Genomic DNA, 18,175 nt, shown 5'->3' with positions numbered 1-18,175 from the left:
GATTTAGGACTACTTGTGGACATAGTAATAGAGAAACCATATTTGCCCCAATTTGACCATATGTAATGTAAATCAATGTAAAGTAAAAAAAAACATTCTCATCTTCTATACATAAATCTTCTTTTCATATATTCTTGTATTTTAATAAAAAAATGTACACCTGCTCCAAATCTAGCTCCTGCAGTTAATTACAAAACAGATAAAATGGTTATATCAAAACTTGTTCTACCAGGAACAGAATTTTCACTGAAGAAAGGGACATAGAAGGCTGTCTTCTGTTATATCATATTGTTGCTTCTTCAGCTCAGGACTCTGTGTGTTGACAATAGTTCTTAAAGTTATCACACAGGGATTTTTAATCAATTCTGTTGCCTGAGATACTAAGGACTGAAGAGTGAGATACTAAGAACTCTTCTTTGGTCAATGCACAACACTGCCAGTGCTTCAGGGTTCAGAAGACTGCCTTTGAAAATGGGTTATCACATCATAGTACTTATCTTCTCCATCTATTTCAGTGGTTCTCAACCTTTCTAATGCCGTGACCCCATAATACAGTTCCCCATGTTGTGGTGACCCCCAAGTGGGTGTGGCCACCAATAAGAAGGAGTAGGACAGCTAGGGAAAAGGGAAAAAAATGGCGGACAGCATGGTTTGGCGACCCCCGTGAAATGGTCATTCGACCCCAAATGGGGTCCCGACCCACAGGTTGAGAACCACTGATCTATTTTATATTTTATGACTGTAATTGTTAAAATGTCAAAGTTACAAGCTCCATAATTTCTCAGGCTAAAAATGTATGCAGTAAAGTCCATTTTCAGATTTGAAACATACATAAAGCTCATTAGTAAATTAATGGGCAAATGCCAAGAGGAATCAAGAAGTTGGTATGCTACATTTTAATTTAATAAATGCTGGCAAGTTAGCAGAATAACATCAGATGGTTTGCTGAAATCAAGTACCATCCTAAGATGCACATTGCTAAATATGGAGTTCATTTTATGCACAGTGACAGAGTAACATAAATGCACATGCTACTAAACTTTTTGTGTCTCTTGTTGTAACCATCAATTGGGCAAAATGGGGCATCAGGGTAGTTCAATGTGCCAAATTAAAGAATGAGTCTAAAATCCATGATTCTGTGGGATTGATATCTCGCAAAACTGTGAAATTGTAGTCACTTCATTACTGCCCTGCTGCCACAGTCATGTGATTGTCATTTCCAATGCTCCCATCAGCTTCCTATAGTGAAAGTCAATGGGGAAGTTGGCAGGAAGTCTAAAGTCCCAGGGTGGCAAGCAGGTAAATGGCGCAAGTGGGGAGGGAGGGGATGTGTGGGAGGTGGCATGTGGGTTGGTTGTACAACAGGTGCCACTTGGGTTGGGAAGAGTAATGGGGGGGGGGTGAGAGAAGCTACATGGGTCGGGAAGGTTGCATGGGGTGCAAGAGACTGCATGGCAGGTGTAGCGTGGGTTTGGAAGGCTGCTGAGGGGTGCAGTGCAGGTTGGGAAGAGTGTGAATGAATGTGCAAGGGCAGTGCCAACATGGCAGGATTGCAGCATGGATTGGGGAGGGTGTATGATAATCTTAAGGAGCGCAGTGAGGATTGGGGAAGGTGCATGAGTGGTAGATAAATAATTACCTCTGAAAGGAAGAGCCAATGGGTCATGGGTTTAGTATGTTTCTAAAAAAAAACCCTTACCTTTATTATTATTTTTAAATAAGCCTTAACTAGCTATTTGTTACTTGTCCTCCTGCAATACATAGCAATACCAAACAATATTTTAGATGTACAGACTGTCACAGAGAATACATGTTCATTTATGTAATGGATTTATAGGCTGCTCCAGTCTGCTAAAACTCTGGGTGGGTACTTTTCGGATTATGGACAGTGTTTGCAAAAAGTGACCACCATGAACACATAACAGGCCCAGCTTTATCTTCAGGAGAAAAAAATACTAAATATTAAAACTTAGGATGTCCTAAGTGCCTGCTTCCTTCTTGTATAATTCAGAAAACAGTCATCTGAAGGATGCCAAAACCATTCTCAAGGGGGCATCACACCAGCTGATGTCAGAGGCAGTCTCTCCCATCTTCCAAAAACAGTTCAGAAGCATTCATCACTCCATTTTCAGTATTACCAGCATCCAAATCTGCGTATTACTTGTTCATCTTGTAGGAAACCATGTGTCAGAATGTGAACTGTGATCAGACTGAGCCTCCCCCCTTTCTATTTAGGGCAAGGGTGGATTTTTGGGTTCAGCATAAACTTGTGTTCTTCAGTCTTGATGTGATTTCTGATGAGGTTCACTGTGCTTTAATTTGTGGCTGTTCATCATTCAGCTTGAAGTAACTTCTTGTGTCTGGTCTATCTTAGCTTTTTAAGAACTGTTGTCAATTTGGATTAGGGAATACATTCCTCCAATGATCAATATGAATGCTGAAACTGACAGATGCTTTGTATCTATACTACAAGATAACTCTTAGTGTAGCTTTAGCTTTGATGAAAAAGATTTAAATTTTATTATGATCTTTACATGGCCAAAGTAGGTTATGAAACATCAACTGCAAATGATCTTTGTTCCAAGGCATCCTCTGCTATTCTGTAACATTTTGAAGTACCGTATATTCTAGCGTATAAGGCAACCCGGCGTGTAAGATGACCCGTCTTCGGTGCTGAGTCGCATGCCTAGAAAGTCGTCTTATACGGCAGAAACTACCGTTATTTCCGGCGTATAAGACGACCCCCGACTTTGGCGCCAATTTTAAAGTTTTATATGCCGCCAATTTTAAAGTCTTATATGTCGGAAAGCACGGTAACTGTCTCACACCTTGGAAGATACTATTTACTGATATTTTGTACAGTAATACTAGCCAATATTAGCAAATTTAGGTTTTTAATATTAAGTTTGAAATGAAAGGAACCTGTGGAAATTGGCAGTGCTGCTGACCTCTTGTTCTTGGGACTTTCTACTGGAATGGAAAGACGGTAAGAATACAGAATAATAGAGTTGGAAAAGATCTTGGAGGTCTTCTAGTCCAACCTAATGTCTAGTCATCTAAGTTGTTTATGAAGATACTGAAGAGTAATGTGCCTAAGACAAAACCTTGTGGTATCTCACTGCTTACTTCTCTCCATGTAGATGCAATACCATTAAGGACTACTCATTGAGTGTGGTTTGTCAGCCAGTTACGAATACATCTGGTAGTAATGCTGTCTATCCCACATTTTTCTAGCTTACCAAGAAGTAGGTTGTGGTCTACTTTGTTGAATGCCTTGCTGAAATCCAAATATATGTCCACAGCATTGGTGTGTCCAAAAAGCAATGAAACCAAACTACACAAAATGGAATGTAAGCATTTACTTAATGAGTGCCAATAAAGTAAAAACTAGGTATCTTCAAACAAGGGATTCAAGTTAGAGTGTCTTATATGAAGCATAATACCTTCACTTTCATGTTCATTTAGTTTGCTGATTTTTTAAAAAAAACATATTTTAGAATTTGCTTTGTTCTATATATCTCCACTAGGCTTCTATGTATTATTTTGTAATATAGTCAGTCAGCACTACTTTAACAATGCATTCAGTATCAGCATGAACAGTTTGATGAGCCTGGCTTAACCACTGTTTTCTAGTTGCTTTGCCTTCTTTCCATAACTTGAGGTTCTGGGTGAATTCAGGAAGCCAGAGCAGTTTATATCCATTCTTCAGAATCTTTTAGTATCTAGTTCTCATAGAACACATGTTTCAGGACTGCAGCCCACCTGTTCACAAACAAAGTCCTTTGAAGGAGACAGAAAGAAAGATAGAGATAATGAAGTCCATCTTGGTTTTGCAATGTGCAGAGCCTCTACTGGGATGAACAATCAAGGTTAATAAATTGTTGAAATCTGTGTCTGTTGTAAGACTGTAAGCACTGAGAATATTATGTAGGCTGTAACAGTTGCTGCTGAAAGCCTTAACTGCCAGCATAGTTGTTGGCTTTTTGTTCAATGCTTCAAAAATGATTGCCTTTTCTCTTTCACTGTCCATATTCACATCAGCCTACAACTGCAATGGGAATAAAGCATTATTAATGAACCAGGGCAATATGCAGAAGTCACAATACAATAATCACACAAAAGTTTACAGAATTCCTTTAAGTTAACGTTATATTATGTTACAAATGCAAGATGTCTAGCTATATAAACTGAATGAATGAATGACACATACTTGACAAAACTGGCCATAATCCTGAGCAGAAGACAAATCAGAGACAAGTTTAAAAAAAGTATTAATGAACTGCTAGTACAGACTAGTTCATCACCTCTGTAATTCAGAAATAAGTCAGATGGGCTGAAGAGTTCACCAAAGACTTTGAACTAAATTCAGATTAGCATTTGTCTGACATATTTTCCCCCTCTCCTCTACTTCAAGAATCCCAAAAAGCTGGAATGCAGCAATAATGTGAGTCCTGTGCAGCAGGGCCTGCTTTATCTTCTAAGGGATTTATACATTTTAAAAAAACCATCAAATTTCTTACCATCTTTCCACAAGACAGAAGTGCAATGTAAAACATCTCACAGAAGAAAAATGTTTCTTCTACCTATTGGCAGGGTAGACAATAGCCTTTCCTAGATGGAGGCAGATAGCCTAAGTCAAGACTAATTTCTATATGCTAAAGCTGTTCATTAGAAATATCAGCAATAGGGAGAAAAAAACCATTGGAACTTAAAAGGTACAGCATACACAGTTATCTATTTTTTGTTAACAGATTACTTTAAAAAGATGAGTATATATTAAGAGGCTAGGAAATAGTAAAGATGCAGATTCTTCCATCCTACAATTAAATTTGATTCTACTGTAATCAGAGACAGATCTGGCCAAAGTGCCAAGGCATGTCCACAGATTCCTGGAATCAAAGATGGAAATGCCTCATTAATCATTGCTTGAAATAGTAATAGTAAATAATGTTTCTTTGGCAAATCTTGATAAAGCAAGGCAATTGACTAGAATTTTTAAAATTATGCTCTATGTATCCACTATTGCTTTGGTTTTACACAATCCTGTTCATTTTAATTCAGAAGAAAGTTAAGTGGGTTCAAAGAAGTTCCACTCTTGGACTGCAATGAATGAGCAATTTCAATACAAAAGAAGCAAAGGGGAACAATCAAAAATACATCCATTGAGCATTCCTGGCTGCTATTAAATTTTACAAAGTAAACAGCAGGAGAATTTATCATGGATTTCTCAATGTTAAATTTTGTTTGTTATGTATCATAGAACACAATAATTAGATTTACAATCTATATTGTACACATGGTGATTAAAATAAAATGGATTTTTGGAATTTCTGATGGGGAATAACGGTTGCTGCATAGACAGCACCCACAGCTGAGAACTCTAGCTAGGATGCGTATTCCACCAAAGGATTCCTGAATCAAAGAAAGATCATGAGATAAACCATGTGTGCTACAGATGGTAGTTTCTTCAGAGCTAACTGAAGAAATGGAAAAGGTTTTGCAGTCATTCCAGGAAATGAAATGCTGGGAAATCCGTAACTGCATTAGAACAGAAATGGACATTAAAATCTTGCTTTTCCCCGTTTCTTAATCATTTCAGGAAGTAATTAATTACAGATGCAGAAAGATTTCTTCTGCAGTAAAGATAAAATTTTGCAGTGAGTTAAACCTTCTTATGAGATTACAAAAATAACCAACAACCCAACAAGGGAGATTTAGATTTAGATTTAAGAACTATTTGCAAAAAATTAAGAGTAGATAGAAGAAAAATTTCAAAACGAGGGTTAGATCAGAAAAAAGGTCATTTTGATGGAATAAACTGGAAAATGTAATTTTTACTTTTAAACAGCAATGGTTTTAAATTGGATTTGGTTCAGGAGGAGAGAGAATTTTTAGAAAGATATAAAGGAGAATTGAAGGAGATGGAAATGGAGGTTTCAGAGGGATCTACACAACAATCACACCAGATGCAACAAGAATTGAAAGATGATATTGAATTAGAAACTATAGGAATAGATTTTTGGCCTGAATATGAATTGCAAATGTTTAATATGAAATATAAATGGAGCAAATACTCCTCAAAAGAGGAAAACAATCATTATTTGAAAAAAATAAAACAAGATGTTAGTTGCCACAAGAGGTTCATATCATGAAAAATATATATAAAATATTTAACCTATAAAACTTAAAGTGAACAATTTATTTCAATAGATATTAAAAAGAGAAATGAGTAGTTTTGTATATTAATCCAGGGGCCCACCCCTTGGGCCAGGACCCACTAACAGGTCTTGAGCCCTCTGGAACTAGGCAGAGGAAGAGGTGGGCGAGCAGGGGCATGCATTCCCACTTCTCCACTTCTGCGAGCAGTAGGAAAGTGTGGGCACACGCACTCCATTTGAGTGAGGGCAATGCCCGGGCCTGTTGCTCACACAAATGGAGCTGCATATGAGAGCACGCTTATCCGCCACTCACATGGAACCATCCTGTCTCCCTCCCCCCAAAGCCGGTCGCAAAGCCGGAAAGGTTGTAAAACTTTCAACTAAATCCAGTGCTAACTGATTAACATGGGAGATTTGTTAAGGCAGAAATTAATTTATGTGGGAGTAAAACTATGGTGTTGGGAGTTTATGCCCCAAAGAGGATAAAGTGACTTTTTATAAACAACAGATGGAAAAATTAACTGATTTTTTTTTAATGAAAGTTGGTGTTTGTTGGGAGATTGGAATGATGTGGTTTTTCCTCTACTGGAGATGACTTCTGAGAAAAATATTAAAATTACTCAGAGTCAATTACCAAAAGGTTTATTTAATTTAGTGACGGTTGATGTATGCAGACAGAAGAATGGTAGCTCAAAAGAATAATCTATTTTGCAACAAGACATAGATATTTTTTAACAATGGATATGATTTAGATTTGGTTTCTAAAATTTCTACGGTAGAGATTTTACAAACGACCTTTTCAGACCATAATCTTGAAGTCTGGTTTGCAAAAAAAAAAATATAGATTCAGATGGAGACTAAATAATGTGCTGTGACAGAAAGATGAAAGTACTGAGGAATGTAAAAAGAAAATAATTAAACTAAGAATAATTTTTGGAAAGTTTTTGGAAAATAATTTAAATAAAGAATTGTTTGGGATGTAAGCAAAGCTTTATAGGAGATTATCTGATACAACGTAATTCTTAACTTAAAAAGAGGCAAGAAAAAAATATAAAATACTTTAGATGAGATTAAAAGAAAAAAATAATAAATTCTCCAGGAAATAAAAGTATCTCCCAACAAATCAAAATTATAGCAATAAGTATGTATGTTAACAATAAGAGAAATGCAAATAAAATTGAACTATGCCTAGCAAAAAGATTTTGAATTTGTGAATAAACCAGGAATTTGTTGGCTTATAAATTGTAAAAAGAAAATGATATTAAAAATTGTAAAAAGGTGATACTGTATTAACGAACAAAGTTACAATACCAAAAACATTTTGTCAATATTATTCTAATTTGTATAAGGGGCATGATATTCCATTGGACAAAACTGGTGAATATTTGAGAAAACATAATGAGGATTATAATGAACAAAAGACAAATTACGAATGAACCTATAATGATAAGGGAAATTTCAAAAGCAATTAAAAAAGAGTAAACCAGTAAAGGTACCTGGACCAGATGGACTATCGAGCTTCTATTGTAAATGCTCTGAGGATGCGTTTACCATCTTTACATATATGATGAATTTTAAGGAGAAGGAAAAATGGCACAAACTTGGAAAAATGTTAATGTAAAATTAATACCTATAGAACAGACATGTCAAACTCACGACATCACGTGACGTCGCACAATGTATCGGGACGGTTTTGCCATTGCTGGCAATGGGTAAATGTAGATAAAAATCATGCCAGATAGGAATAAATACAAATTTAAGTTTTGCCCCAAAACATGTTTGTGATTCTCAGTTTAAGAAGCATTTTATAGAAGAGAAATGATAAATAAACATTAATGGCTAACTTACTATGATGTACTAGAAAGTTCTCAAGGTTGGTTAAGTTGATGGGAGTTTGCAGAGATGGCTAAATTAACTTCCTTGATAGAAGTTCTCTACATCTATGCTTGAATGAAAACCCCTTATAGACTATTTGCAGAAAAAATGCACATATGACTTGTGGTTTTACTGACTGGAAAAAGTGGATAATAGAAAAAAGGAGCTTTTTTGTAATCATAGACTAAAATATAATTTTGTAATCAAACATATTCACAGCAGAGGAAACTTGAAGCTTATTTTTGTTTTTTTTTTAATTCTTTCTCACTGCATTTTTGTTTTCCCATTTTTCTTCTTTTTTCTTTCTTTCTTTGTTCTATTTTGCATTAGTTTGTTAATTTTTATGTTCTTTAAAACTTTTAATAAAATTTATTATAACAAATAAAAATAAAATGGATTTTTTTCAATTGTTATTAGTAATATTATAAGTAGTCCACACTCGGATTATCACAGTTAGCTGAATTATACAATCAAAGCAAGCTGGTTACACTTCAAGCAAAACACATAAACTCAAACACATTATAAAAAGGCTTAACATCAACCATATACACAATAGGATTGAGCCCTATTCCTCGAAGTTAAGCTTGTGAAATTTCATCTATAAAAAGAGCCCTATGTTCAGCAAGGATATCTGCATAAAAAAAAAAACCCTTCACAATATGGCTTTTCAAATTCCAATGTTATCTTTTTAAACTATAAATGGAGGTCTTCCTGTTTTTTTGGTCCACACATCCTCACTGAACACATAGATAGATGCCTTTGTCGATGAGGTGTCAAGAGTGGGATTTTACAGGAAAATAGGTCACATTACATAGTGGTTGCCTGAACAGAGCTTTGGTGAAAGGAAGATAAAGACCACAATATGAAACAGAAGACAATACCTTCTTAGCATCAGGAGGAAGATCTTCATTAGATGAATCCATTTCTAGTTTGGATTCTTCAGTCTTCTTTCCTGCATTTTCTTCATCAATAGAAGCAGCTTTTTTAGTTATGCTATTTGTCAATTCTTCTAATTTTCTCTTCAGTTCCTTCACTTCTGTGGTACGATCAATGTAGTATTCAATAGCTAGAGGCTAGTAAAATAAAAGCAAGTCATTATCAATCATATATTCTAACTCAGGGGTCCCCAACCCCCCAGTCCGTAGACCGGTACTGGTTCGCGGCATGCCAGCAAGTGGTCCACACAAACAAGCAAAGCCCCATCCATGGGATGCAGGAAGCACAGAAAGCCACGCACTCTTCGGTTCATGGAAAAACCTTTCTCCATAGAACCGGTCTCTGGTGGCCAAAAGGTTGGGTCCTCTGTTCTAACTGGCTTATTCTAAATCAATATTGACATATGAGTAAACAGATGTGTATCTTTTTAACATGGGTTTAAGGAAACCTAAATCTCATCATGTGGTAGGAATTAACTAATCAATTTACCCTCCATGACTGTTTGGATTACTGTCTTAACTACATAAGATATTTAGACATCCATTCCTATGAATAGCAGAAATAACACAATGTTACTGTACAGTAATACTGTACAATAATGTACAGTATTTCTCTATCATCTATTTTAAATGAAAAATCCAGAAAATCTTAATGGCTTAAGCACCTGTTTACACTTGGAACCTCTTGCCTCCATCCTTGGTGATGTGTTCTATTTATACTAGAAAAACTTCTTATTTTTCCAGTTTAAAAAAAATGAACTCCCAATTTTTTTCAAAGAATTAGTTAAACCTGGGAGCAGCACTGAGGAATGTTGGCCCTGGGACTCTTCAGAGGAAGATGGAACCAGACAATTGCCTTGAGGCTTTTGCACTAATTAAGCAGGCAAGGTGCTGAAGCACAACCTGGCCTCTAGGTCTATTAAAGAGCAGCCCAGAATGTCTGATCAGGCTGATTGAACATAGCTGAGTAAATGGCAACCTGGACATATGTATAACTCTGTTCTAGATTTACCTTCTCAGAGTGAACTAGGATCTTTTCCTCAAGGCGGCTGAGCATACTTTCAATAACAGAGATGCGTTTGTTCAGTTCAAGTATCTGGGAAGAAAGAAGATAGCAAAGGACAGAGCCTACCACCACACTTCTTCTTAGCAGTTAAAGGAGAAATAAGTAAATACAGAGCAATATCAGTTCTCATAACCTTGATGGACTAAAGATCACAATTTTACTAAATGAAAAGAAACATTCTGGAAAACGCTGGAACTCTATAATACTAATTAACAATAACAGAATGTAGCCATTAGATAATTGTCAAGGGGAAAGGCTGCATACACTGAATATACACATTTAAATGTATTTCCCAGCACTTCCAATTTTGTACATGACCTCTGAAATAAGATCCCTCCTTTGTAGGATAGAAATAACATGCTCACTTGTCAAGTAACAAGGCAGCTTTGTATAAAAGTCTTGCTCTACAAACACCAATAAACAACCTTTGATATTTAGCTGATATTACTGGAAATGTAAGGACCCACCTCAATTTACTTCTTAAGAAGACAGAACTCTTGGAATGTCTCTTCCAACAGGAATCTTTATTAAGAGAAACTGATTGCAGGCATGCTAGAGAGGATCTGGGGGATCCTCTCCCACCATTCAATGTTTTAAAGTGTTCCCAAGCAGCCCCCACCCCACAGTTCTTCCGGGCGATTCAATCTGTCAGTCCGCTCCATTGGCACGATCACTCATTCTCTCTTTTCCCAGATCCCAGGCGTTGCATTCCCCCCCCCTTTTCCCTCACTGCCGGCAAAGGGGAGAACTTCAGAGGGAGTAGGATGAAAGGCGATTGTTATGGTTAGTCCTCTCGAAGAGGATCAACAACTGGTCACTTTGTAGTTAATGAAGGCAGTGAGAGTCTAAACCCCCATGCTTACCCTCCTCCCCTTCCATAGTATGACAGAATCCAGAAAAGAGTAAGAATTGGTTTTATATCAGAGTAGGTAGATAGAAATGAAATATAATTGGATTCTGACATCCTGCCCCCCTTAAAAATAAGAGAGATCCACCTGTAAAGAAAACAAAACAGATATAAAAGTTAGTCTGGCTTGTTAGGATACTCTGTATGAAACTTCTTTAATAGCTTTGGGGCTCTGACATGACATTTATGGACCCACTCGTTTTGTGAGGTGGGGAGGTGTTTCCATGCTACTAGGTATTGAGTTGTCCCATGTTATCTCCTAGAGTCTAGGATTTCCTTTATCTCGAAGTGTTGTTCTCCTTCCACCATGATTGGAGGAGGTGGTGGTGGGGATTTTTGGCCATAAGGGTGACTGATGTTCTCTTTTCAGCAAACTGCAGTGAAAAATTGGGTGTATTTGTCTAAGATTTTTGGGTAATTCTAATTCTACTGTTACTGGGTTTATGATTCTTTTAATTGGAAAAGGCCCAATATATTTTGGTCCAAGTTTTTTACAGGGTTGTAGGGATTTTAGGTATTTTGTAGATAAGTACACCGTTTCTCCTATAAAGAATGGTGTAGGTTCAATCCTTTTTATCTGCTTGTGTTTGTATGCTTGCCTAGCTTCATCTAGGGCTTTTCTAACTATTGGCCAGGTGTTTTGTAATTGTTCCATCCATTCTTTCAGTGATGGGATTGCCAGTTTGTTTCGGGTTAGTTCTCGCATGGGGTTGAAACTTTGACCGGTAGCTATTTGAAAAGGAGTGTAACCTGTGCTGGAATGGACAGCATTATTGTAGGCAACTTCTGCGAATGGGAGTAGGTCCGTCCAATTGGACTGCTGGAAATTAATAAAGCATCTGAAATATTGCTCAAGTACTGAGTTTGAATGTTCCGCTTGTCCATTCGACTGCGGGTGATGGCTAGATGTCAGTCCCTGAGTGGTCCCTAAGAGGGATAAAAATTCCTTCCAAAATGAAGACGTAAATTGCACTCCCTTATCAGATATGATGCGTTGGGGTGCCCCATGCAATCTGTAAATATGCTGGACAAAAAGTTTCGCTAAGGCTTTTGCGGTGGGAATCTTTTTGCAGGGGATAAAGTGCACCTGTTTGGAAAACAAGTCCGTGACCGTCCAGACAACAGTATTCCCATTGCTTTCTGGTAATTCCACTATAAAATCCATGGCTATTTCTCTCCAGGGGGCTGAGGGATTTGCCACTGTTTGTAACAGTCTGGGCAATTTCCCTTGCAACCTCTTTGCAGTTGCACACTTTGGGCAGCTGGCCACGTAACTTTCTATGTCCTTTTTCATGGATGGCCACCAAAATTGCTGTTTAATTAAGTGTAATGTTTTTACAAATTCAAGATGCCCTGCTGATTTTGTGTCGTGGCAGAGCTGCATGAATGTGATTCTTTGGGTTGTTGGTATATATAACTTTTCCCCCACCCAAGACAGCCCGTCTTTCATTGTATGTTTATTTTTCTAGAACCTTTAATCTGTTTCCAAACTTTTCCAGAATTCAATTCCAGTTTGGCTACCCAGCTGCAGTTTTAATTTAGCTTGGGCTCTGGTGGTTACTGGCGCTGCCAGTTGTGATTCCACCATCATCGATTTAGAGTCGGTGGCTCGCGTGCTGTTATATTCTTTCCCCCCGGCAAATGCTTCAGCATGAAGTGGAATTGGGTGTTTTCAAGGCTTCCAAATTTTTGTAGTCTGTCCACACTTGGAAAGGGACTTTATTGCCTTGAAGGAACTGGCACCATGCGAGTAGTGACCAATATATCCCGTATGCTTCTTTCTCCCACATGGGCCAGCGCTGTTCCGTTTCCGTTAGTTTCTTGGATGTATACGTGGAAGGTTGCAATATCCCTTAATCATTTTCTTGTAATAGTACAGCCCCCACTACCACATCACTTGCATCCGCCTATATTATGAAGGGCTTATCCATGTCTGGGTGCCTCAGTACTTGTTTGGCAGAAAAAAGTCTCTTTAATCTCTCAAACGCCGCTTGGCACTCCATTGTCCATTTTAGTGGCTGGCTAGGTTTTACTGAGGATGCTCCCTTCGTTTTTAGTAAGTTCATGAGGGGCAGGGCTATCTGGGCAAATGAATTGACAGTAAAAGTTTGCGAAACCCAGGAAACTTTGCAGTTGCTTTCTTGTGCAAGGTGGTGCCCATTCTAATACTGCTCTGACCTTCTCTGAGTCCATTTCAATGCCCTATGGGGATATGTGATAACCTAGGTAGTCTATTCTTTCCTGGTGGAATTCGCATTTCGATAGTTTGGCATATAGGTGGGTGGCTCGCAGTTTCTTTAAAACTGCTTTGACTAGGTTGACATGTTCCTCTTTTGATTCAGTGAAGATAAGGATGTCGCCTAAGTAAACCAGGACACCCTTAAATAGGTGCTCCATTAGCACGTCATTGATTAACTGCATAAATACTGCAGGCCCCCCTTATAATCCAAATGGCAAGACTTTGAATTGGTAGCACCTCATTGGGTAGTTAAATGCAGTTTTCCATTCATCCCCTTCCTTAATTCTCACACGGTGGTATGCTTCCCTTAGACCTAGTTTAGTAAAAAAAATGTCCTTTCGAGAGGTGTGATAACATGTCCTTCATGAGGGGTAGGAGGTATAGGTTGCTTTCACTGATTGTATTTAGGAGCCTATAAACCATGCATAAGCATAAAGAGCTGTCCTTCTTCTCTATAAAGAGAACTGGGGCGGCCACTTTAGGCTTGGCTGGTTCAATGAACCCCCTTTCTAGGTTTTTCTTTATGAATCTTTCCATTTCCTTCTTCTCCTTTGGGCTCATGGAGTATAATTTGGGCTTTGGGAGTTTTGCTCCGGGCTTGAATTCTATGGCACAGTCTGTGGGTCGGTTGGGGGGGGGAGCTCATCCACCCTCTCCTCACTGAAAACTTCAGCAAGATCTCTGTATTCCTGTAGTATTTCTGGTAGCTCCTTTTCTTCTCCCATGGATGCTTTTTCCATTCTTAATTTTGGTAGATCCCCTTGGGGTTTTAAGTCCAGAGGGTCCCCTTTGGGGAAATTGATTTCTGCCATCCTCCAATTTACCCAGTGGTTCCATTTCTTTAACCATTCCATCCCTAGGATCATCGGGCATTCCATGCCTGGGGTCACTACAAATGTTAAGACTATATTTGCACACTTTAATTTTAAATAATAGCAATAGCACTTAAACTTATATACCACTTCTCAATGCTTTACAGCCCTCTCTAAGTGGTTTATAGAGTCAGCGTATTGCCCCCAATAATCTGGCTCCTCATTTTACTGACCTCAGAAGGATAGAAGGCTGAGTCAACCTTGAGCCGGTGAGACTCGAACTGCCAAACTGCTGTCAGATGACAGTAATCAGAATTAGCCTGCAATACTGCATTCTAACCACTGTGCCACCAAGTCCTATAACTGTTTATAGAGCTGAAGTTTTCCAAGATCTCAGGCCAAACTAATCTTACACCGTGATCTCAGCTCTTCATACAGATTTATACTGTAAAATGGAAGCTTAACAGATTTAGTTTTAAAATCAAAAATTAGAAAAGAGGTTTGTCTTTTATGACAGGGGGCTTCTTTTCCTCTTTTCTGGTTTGGAGAACTCAGACAATGATAGTTGGAGAAATGGAACAATTCTGCCAGAATGAAAGGAATGTCAATAACACCAGAAATTATTATTTCTTTCTGAGGGACAAGATACTCAATAAGTCTCCCACAATGGGTGAGCTATGAGTACCTGCAAGTACCAGTTCCCTAGAAGTCTACCATTCACCCAATTGATGGATTCTGTTAAGCTGGAGAAAAATCAGATGAATGTTTGTTATGCATCTCTAACCAAAATTATGAAGATTAGTTCTTAGGCTCTTCTTTCCCTTTAATGTGGAATGTTTTAAATAGGTCGAGGGGCTCTGATGAACATCTGGAGTGAAAAATTGCTTGTGGTTCTTTTAGCTAGATGATGAACATGGTGAATAATATGATTATATACACCTAAACACTAATAGCATTATGAGGACTAATAACATTATAAGGAGCAAGAACAATTGAATTATAGCCTTACCTCAACTCAATTCATTAGATCGTAGCATCTATATTTCTGCAGCTAAAAACAAGGTTGTTTTTTCCTCATAAATCTAAATTATGAGGTACAATAAGTACATAATAGAAGCTCAATTCTGACTGAAGCACTTTTTCCAGAGACATTTGTATCACAGCTAATGTGTGCTCAAATAAATTCATGAAAAAGATCATATACTTTGTAGAACTTTTCATATTTCAGTGCAATGATGTTCATGTCAAAAACATGTTCTCATTCAGTTGGCTATTTTAAGCAAATAATGCTTAAAATATATATGATAACTAATCTCAGGAGATCTTTGGACCGTAGAATAAAAAAAATGAATTATGATTTTTTTTGATAATTTTTATTAAAACAAATTTGTTATCTTTGTTGAATCATCTTTTCCTCAAAGTTGCTTCATATCTCTATGCAGAGAAATATTTTTTTCTTTTCCCTTTCCAGGAGAAATGAATTCCCTAATTTGATTAAATTAAAACATGTGGGTGATTAATAACCAATCTTTATGGGCTATTGTATTGTAACTGGGGGAGGAAAGATTTTTTTCAAGAGGCTCCACTTTTCTAGTCCAAAATCATGCTCCTATTCAAGATGCTCTCCCCATAGTAGGCCACATGGAGAAAACTACAAAACTTGTAAAATTAATGACTTCTACAAAATGAGCATTTCTATAAAAATCCATGGACTTGTGGGAAAAAAGAAAATATGAAATATGGTGTGTTTTTATGAGTAGAAAAGAGCAAATATGGAATTCTCAAAGAGCTGTTAGTTCCAGAATAGAATTTGCCACTAGCACTAGATTAAGAGTTAGAAATGGAGTTCTACATCCCATTTCACTGATCTCCTTTTATTTATTTGTTTGACTGGTAGGGTTCCAAGTCAGAAAGAGCCAAGGCAACTTACATTAAAAACTCAATAAAACATTCATAAATGAAAAAGGTGTAGAAATGAAATGACACTATGGAAAAGCACATAAAAACTATTTCAGCCATACCTCCCCAATGCAGAATTACAAAATACCTCAGCTCATATCCTTTTTGAAAAGTCAAATTTTCAATAAATTTCTAAAGCAAAGTAGTTTAGTGTTGAATGCATCTCTGAGAGAATGGTATTCCAGAAGGCCTCCAGGATCCCACAAGATGGCACGGATTACCCTGTCAGGACTTATAGGCTAAACAGAGGCAAGAAAAACGTGATCCCATATATAACCAAGCTTTGAACCATATAGAGAAGGCATGTCAAACTGCCGGCCTATGGGCCGGATGCATCACGCTGAAACCGCGCCCACTGCAGGCAATGGGGGAAAAAGTCATGATATGTCACATGATGTCATGTGATGTTGTGAGTTTGACATGCCTGATCTAGAGCTTCATAACCAGCACATTGAGCTGATCCTGGAAACCTACTAGCACTTAGTGTAGCCTAGAATAAAGATGTGTACCTATAACTGCTTATGCAGTCACATTCTGGACCAGCTGTAACTTCTGAAATCTTAACATATGCAAGCTGCGATTCATATGTGGGCAAATGAATAAACATTGTATAATATTACACTGGCACTGCACAGAACTTGTAAATTTAATTTTACAATGGAAAATAACAATGGAAAATATGAGTTGAGTTGGTTCCATGGCACTGAGCTACTATTCACTTAAATCTACACTGACTCTAAAAGTTAGTTTACAAATATATTCTGCATCTCATTTCTAGTTTGGGTTGTATTCAGAATGAAAGCAGATAAAATACTAGATTTATTTTGTACCTTGTAGTTTTATTGATCAATTAAATCTATGTTCTGTTTCCTTGCAGATTAATTACAATATGCATTGTCATTAAAATTTAACAAATGACTAAATACCAAAGAGATTAATATTAACTCTGATGAAATATTTTATAGCTTGTACCCATTTCAATCTATGAACTGTATTCTTTGTCTCTGAACATATAAAAAATTTGTCATCTGAGTGATGAACAGAAGCACTAGAAATTATTTAATTCTTTATGTGGCTGAGAAACATACTTTCTGTTAGCATTGTCTGTAAAACAATGGCTTGGACTCAACCAATCAATGAATTTTTATATAGTTAGTCCTCGAGCTATGACCATTTGTTCAGTGACAGTTCAAAGGTACAACACCAAACAAATCTTGGTTACGACTGGTCCTCCGAATTCTGTCCATCCCAGCAACTTCATGATCATGTGATCATGGTCTGGGCTCTTGGCCACCGGTTCATACTTATGATCAGTCGCAGCATCAGAACGGTTGCACAGGATTGCCATTTGCAGCTTTCCCTGTTGGCTTCTCCAGAAAGTCAACAAGGAAGCCAGCACAGAAGGTCACAAGTCTGTTGTAAATCAAGAGCAAACTGTATTTCCACATTTTTCCATATATGAAAAAAATATTATGAACGTAATATTGAACAAGCATGCTGAGAAAACAATCATGGCCTTGGTAAAACATATCTTTGTTGGGAATATAATATCTGTACATATTATAGTTAGCTTCCCTTTGAATTTTTGAGCCCAGTTAGATGACATTTGTTACTACTTCAACTACTTTTACAATTATTGTACAGGTATTCTTCGACTAATGATGGTAACCAGAATTATGTTCTGTAAGTCATTGTGGTTACATGTTGAAGTATCACATGTAATGTTTTGACAATTTTTGCAGTGTTTGTTAAAGAAATCAATTTCCCCAATGGGTATTTTTTGTCAGAAACTGGAAGTAAATGCCAGAAACTAACAAAACAGACAATGAGACACTGCAAATGGCCATAAAGGTGAGTCAGTTGCCAAGGGCCCAAAACTTGATTATATGACCATGGCATGTCTGTGTGCGGCCTTTGTAACTTGGAACAGTTGCTAAGCATCTTGTCATAAGTTGAGGACTACTTATATTTGCACTGAACTGTTGACAAAGTTGGTTTTATTATGTGATACTGAGAATCAGGTTGGTTTTGTACTTTGTCTTTCATCTTTAACTAGGGTTCCTTAAATATTTCCCATTTCCAGTCACTAAAACAGTATCATCAGCTTTGCTTAACAAGTGTGGCAAAAAAGGTAATAATAAAACTGGACACAACTTACCTTAACCACTACCTGGCTTATCAATGGAAATACTGGTCCCAATTGTGGTTTTAACTTGAGGACTAT

The 18,175-nt window shown here is 37.3% G+C and overlaps 1 protein-coding gene across 1 annotated transcript in view; it reads right to left on the bottom strand.

Annotated features, from left to right (window-relative positions):
- MLPH (melanophilin) overlaps positions 1-18,175 on the bottom strand; it is a gene marked incomplete at its 3' end in the record, with an annotated part of 82,103 nt that overhangs the window by 21,821 nt on the left and 42,107 nt on the right. Inside the window, exons 10-11 of the mRNA XM_039326300.1 lie at positions 9,981-10,064; positions 8,915-9,106 (exon numbers count right to left, since the gene is read on the bottom strand). Of these exons, the coding sequence (XP_039182234.1) occupies positions 8,915-9,106; positions 9,981-10,064 (276 nt within the window). The remainder of the gene's footprint in view (positions 1-8,914; positions 9,107-9,980; positions 10,065-18,175) is intronic.

This window comes from Crotalus tigris, unplaced genomic scaffold, assembly GCF_016545835.1.
Source record: "Crotalus tigris isolate CLP2741 ecotype Arizona unplaced genomic scaffold, ASM1654583v1 scf7180000024340.7048381, whole genome shotgun sequence".
Taxonomy (NCBI): Eukaryota; Metazoa; Chordata; class Lepidosauria; order Squamata; family Viperidae; genus Crotalus; species Crotalus tigris.
The sequence above is the reverse complement of the archived record's forward strand: the minus strand, read 5'-3'. Positions and strand labels throughout refer to the sequence as shown.